General features: G+C 44.5%; 1 protein-coding gene across 1 annotated transcript in view; it reads right to left on the bottom strand.

The window, feature by feature from the left end:
- Positions 1–5000, bottom strand: part of LOC138012646 (streptococcal hemagglutinin-like) — a 15369-nt gene that overhangs the window by 428 nt on the left and 9941 nt on the right. Inside the window, exons 7-8 of the mRNA XM_068859473.1 lie at positions 3733–3922; positions 1–1521 (exon numbers count right to left, since the gene is read on the bottom strand). The exon at positions 1–1521 is cut by the window's left edge and continues 428 nt beyond it. Of these exons, the coding sequence (XP_068715574.1) occupies positions 1–1521; positions 3733–3922 (1711 nt within the window). The remainder of the gene's footprint in view (positions 1522–3732; positions 3923–5000) is intronic.

Below are 5000 nucleotides of genomic sequence, written 5' to 3'. Positions count from 1 at the left end.
ACAACAGTGGGACGCGGGCCGTCACTCGCAACCGAGGGCTTCGTTTTAGACGGTTGAGTTACGGTAGTCCCAGAAGTCGTCGTTGTCAGCTGCGACGGGTGCAAAGGGCCCCCGGATCTCACTTGGTTTGCCTGTTTTACAACATTAAGCGGTACTGGGGAAAGCCTCTGTGAAGAGGCTTTGTGCACGTCACCCGACCTTGAGGACACCTGAGAAACGCTCTTTGACGCTACCTTTGGTACGTTGTCTGAAGACTCTGCGGCTGTAGTCTTTGTCGAAGTGGATGCGACTGCCTTTGAAGCGCTGGACGCTCCCAACAAGTCGCCAGTGTCGCCCTTTGAGGTAACCTGAGGAGCCTTCTTTGACACTGCCTTTGTCGTGTTCTCAGGAGGCTCTCCAGTGGCAGCCCTAGTGGTAGCAGATGCAGATGCCTTTGAGCCGCTGGAAGTTTCATCACTGTCACCCTTTGAGGAAACTTGAGACACACTTTTTGATGCTACCTTTAGTGAGTTGGCGGAAGGCTCTTCAAGGGGAGCCTTCGAGGAGGGCTTGGAAGCAACGGCTCTTTCGGTTTCACAGGGGGCATCTTGCTCAGTATTCACTGACGTGGGCGAAGCCACTCTTGGATTGTTCGACACAGACTGCGAGCCACTATTCGCAGTGTCCTCAGAGGAGGTAGTCTTCAACGGAGGAGGAGAGACAGAGGCAATGGAAGTTCTATGTGATGCAAAAGCCTGAGGAAGGATATGCGACTCTTGGCCCTCTCCCTTGCTTGATGTCTCACTGGATTCTTCTACGAATTGTTCAGCGCGTTTAACTTGCGACTCCGCCTTTTCCGACTTTGTAGTTGTTGTGTTCATAGCTCGAATAGAACTAAGGCCGGTTTCTTTTATTTCCTTTAGTTTCGATATAGTGGCTTCTTGATTTCTGTCCTCAGCTGTCTTACGATCTTCTAAGCCGTCTTCCATAGTGGCAGCAACCGGTTTTAAATCAGCATCGTTTCTGGCACTATCAGACGAAGCATCAACAATCTTTTTCTGCTCACATCTCGTGTCTGGCAATGATTCCACATCTGCTCCTCCACTTGCGTTGCTTACGCTGTCTAACGGCGTCCCTTGCAGCGATATCTGAGGACTGCTACATACCGCCACAAGACTAGCAGCAGCGAAACCAGGTGAGATACTCTCAGAGGGAGTCGAAATCGACGACAGTGAAACCGAACTTGAGTTCGAGGAGGCTGCCGTGACTGAAGCGGACAAGGCCGACGACGGCCTATCATCAGCGCTTTTACTACAGCTGCTATCGATGTCCATTTTCTCGGGACAAGAAGAGGACATAACACTTGGCAACGAAGAAAGCGACAGCTTTTTTGCTAACGTTGTTTCACGAGCAGTGGGTGACATCTCGACCTCGGTCTGGTTAGCAGAAGTGGTGGAAGGAGGCACAAGAGCGCTGCATTTCTCCTGAAGAGCTTCGGACACATCAACATCTTTTTGTTCTAAAGCTCTGGTCTCACGCAATCTATAAAGTGGATTAAGGGTAGAATATTGAAAAATAAGATTATTATTTTCTTTCTTAAAACTTGGAATAAGAGAATACACATGAAGATCAGTGCTACTTTCCGATTAAATTGCCACGAAATTAGCGCAGGGTTAAACAGACCATGAAATGATTGTTTGACAGCGTTTACGTTGTTATTAGGAACTGAACGATCTTCGCCGCGGTCGTCACGATCAACTGAATGACAACGTCACAAAACAATGATATCACTGGTTAAAAGAGAGAAAGCGTCGTAGATCTTTAAGTCACTTATTAGGGAGCTTAAGCACGCGCGATTTTGACACGCGGACGGCAACCGGAAGTGAGCTGTTTTCCCTTTTAGCTTGTCTTCACACAACCACATTTACATCGCTAAGTATCTTTTCACTATTAGAGACCCTAAGTTTAAAAATATGGGAGAGACCGCTATCCTGGCGTGCGAAATATTCACTTCCGGTTGCCGTCCGCGTCTCAAAAACGCGCGTGCTTAAGCTCTCTAAAGTAAAAGCATAACCTTGAGGATCAGTTGTACTTTTCCCAAGAAATGGAATAATGTTTTAATAACGAAAAGAGTAGATGAGCCAATTCTTTAAGTCTTTCAAAATATATTCAGTTGCATTTAACGATGTAACGTTTTCATGTAATGCGCTGATGGTTGTGCAAGGAAGGCTTCCAGGAACAATTTTCCACGGAAAACGCATTTCCAGCACATTGGGTGGGTCCTTCGTCCACTCTTGTTCTTCAACAAGAAGCCGCACAATAAAAAAGACACATACGGAGCTCTATAAATTAGTTAACCGGTCTTTCATTCCCAAGACCGAAGCGTTCATTCTCCTAACTAATACCATAGATTTCTTTGTTGGATAGGCATGAGAATTTAATATTATGACAAAATCACGCCTCTTAAGCTGATAATAATCTTCATTCTCAATGCCTGTCTGACTAACGTTTCTTTGAAAGAGTGAGAAGAAATTACATACTGATCACTCAGGTCTGGGAGTCAAAGGGTTACACGAAAACAGTGGCCCCTATCGCATTGAGGCTGAGTGCTCCAGTGGTTATGGCGTTGGATTTTACAACTGGGTTCAAGTACCGCTCTGAGGCTCGGTTCAAGAGATTTTCAAGACCAGAAAAAAAAAAAAAAAATGCGAAGTTCCACGCCCTGAAATAGCTTGTGTTTGAAGATGGAACGAGAGAAATGGTCCCAACTAAACGCTCAAAGTTTCCAGAATTTCAGCCGAGGATCTCTCCCTAGACTGTCTTCGGAGGTTCCCAATAGCATTCTCTCACGCCGATCCATCCCGCTTATTTACGTTTATGCCCATGTTATGTATGTCTTTGTGATTGGCAACTCCAAAGCTAGACCGAAGCGCTCGGCTTTCTCTTTTGATCGGCGCCTGCTTTGGCGGCGCCGTTCTATTCGCACGAAACGGCAGCAACGACAACGCCAGAAAAATAATAATAGCCATGGTTAAAAAAAGGAAAATAATGGCGTGGCGCGCATTTTAGCGTATCTTTTGCGGTAATCCGCATAAAAACGCCGTGAACTCACCAAATTTGAGGTCTGACGACAATGTGAGTATACTAATGTGAACCATTCACTCTCTATTTTTAACTGAAACCGCTCGTACCTATCGATTTTTAGCCACGCTGTGCAACGCGAACCAGACGGAATAATCGCGAAACACTTACGATAGTGCAAAGTCAAAGTCTGAGGTGACGTTTACACGTCGACGTCGCCGTCGTAGATCTTGCAGCCCTTATTAGGGAGCTCAAGCAACGACAACGGCGACGGCTACGAGAGTGTCACAAATTTGCATATTTAGTGGCCAAAACAATAGGCCACTTGGGAAAATACCACACCCTTGCCACATAAAAAAAAGCTTGAAATAGTCACAAAGTGATTACAATAACGTAAATTTAAATTTTGAGATGACGATCTCGTTGTAGTCGCCGTCGTCGTTGCTTAAGCTCCCTACTGTTTTCGGACAACGCGACTGCATAGTACTTTGCAAGAAGCTGCTTGCCTTCATTGTCTCTGAGATAGTGTTTCAAGTAGTCTCACTCTGTTTAGCAATGTTAGGAGACCGCTAACTTGGAGGATAAGGGTTTCCAAGCCAAATCAGGGACCTGAGCAGGTCATTTCATTTTTACAGCACATTTCGAGCGTTTCAAAGCGAAATTCGAACTTACCTAGCCCTTTCCTTTGCGTCTTGTAGGTCTTTCTTCACATCTGGTCTTTTCATGTTTGCTGGTAGCTCCATATGCAATTTACAGGCGGTGTGCTTGAATACCTTGGCCACATTTCTGTCACACGGACTTTCACCAATGGAGACGAACGTGCACTTTTGAAAAAGCAACTGGTTTGGGTCATGAGTTATGTCTGTCATCGAGTTAAGGAAATTACTTTAAGGAAACTACAACAATAACTTGCTAGGAGTATTGCTGCAGAAATCATCCCGCTCCTACTAGCTCAAGATAGGACTTGGGAGGGGTGGTCTCAGGCTACGAACGGGGATTATCCCGCTTCTATTTGGTCAATACGGGATTCGGGCGTGGTCGTCCAAATGAGGTTCATGTAACATGCCAGTAATAATTACAATGGGCCTTAATCACATGGCAGCCATGTTGATTCCCGAGGGATTGAAAATGTTTGTTTTGCCCACCGAAACTCGTTCCCAAACATTTCAACTCGAGGCTTGGGGTACGAAATCTGTTGTCCAAGGCCAATATGGCTGCCGCGCGAATAAGGCCCATTTGGCGAGAATTCATCAAAAATGAAATGTCACAATTGTTACTTCGCGCTTACAGCTTATTATGAAGTAAGATAACAGGATTAAAATAAAAGTAATGACACTTCCTAAAGCCCCACATGATCGATCAAACATTTTCGCCCAACGAAATGTTGGAAGACTTAGTTCGACTGCATGCTTAACCGCCTATCTCATCATTTTCATAGCATACTTCGTTTTCCTTTCGTTTGATGTTTAATAAAAATGCTCGATCGTTTAACTGCGGCTAATGGGGGCAGTTTTTGCCAGCGTTATTGCTTACACTGAACACTTTCTCGCATTCTGATTCACATACGAATTTGTTTCTGGAGGGTGTCTTTCAATAAACATAACATCAGAATACTTTTTAAAACTAGCCTAATTATGCAATTTTAAGCTTTCTCATTTTGACAACCCGCAAATTGTTACCCATAAAAATAACTTTGAAAGTTACTGGGTGACATAGGCCCTAGAGCCAGTAAATTCATGGTTAACTTTTTTAAAAGGAAAATTACTTTTTCCCCGGAAAAATTCAAAACAATTTACGCAAAACAATTTATGCAAAGCATTCAAGATGGCGTCAAAATGACGTCATCAATTCTTCTTTGGTAACCTGTCTCCCATACATTCTCTCTAATATCCCTAGCAACGTAACGTCTGGGTCCGTATAGTGACGCCTCCAGAAGTATT

The sequence above is a fragment of the Montipora foliosa genome, chromosome 8 (genome assembly GCF_036669935.1).
Source record: "Montipora foliosa isolate CH-2021 chromosome 8, ASM3666993v2, whole genome shotgun sequence".
Taxonomy (NCBI): Eukaryota; Metazoa; Cnidaria; class Anthozoa; order Scleractinia; family Acroporidae; genus Montipora; species Montipora foliosa.
The sequence above is the reverse complement of the archived record's forward strand: the minus strand, read 5'-3'. Positions and strand labels throughout refer to the sequence as shown.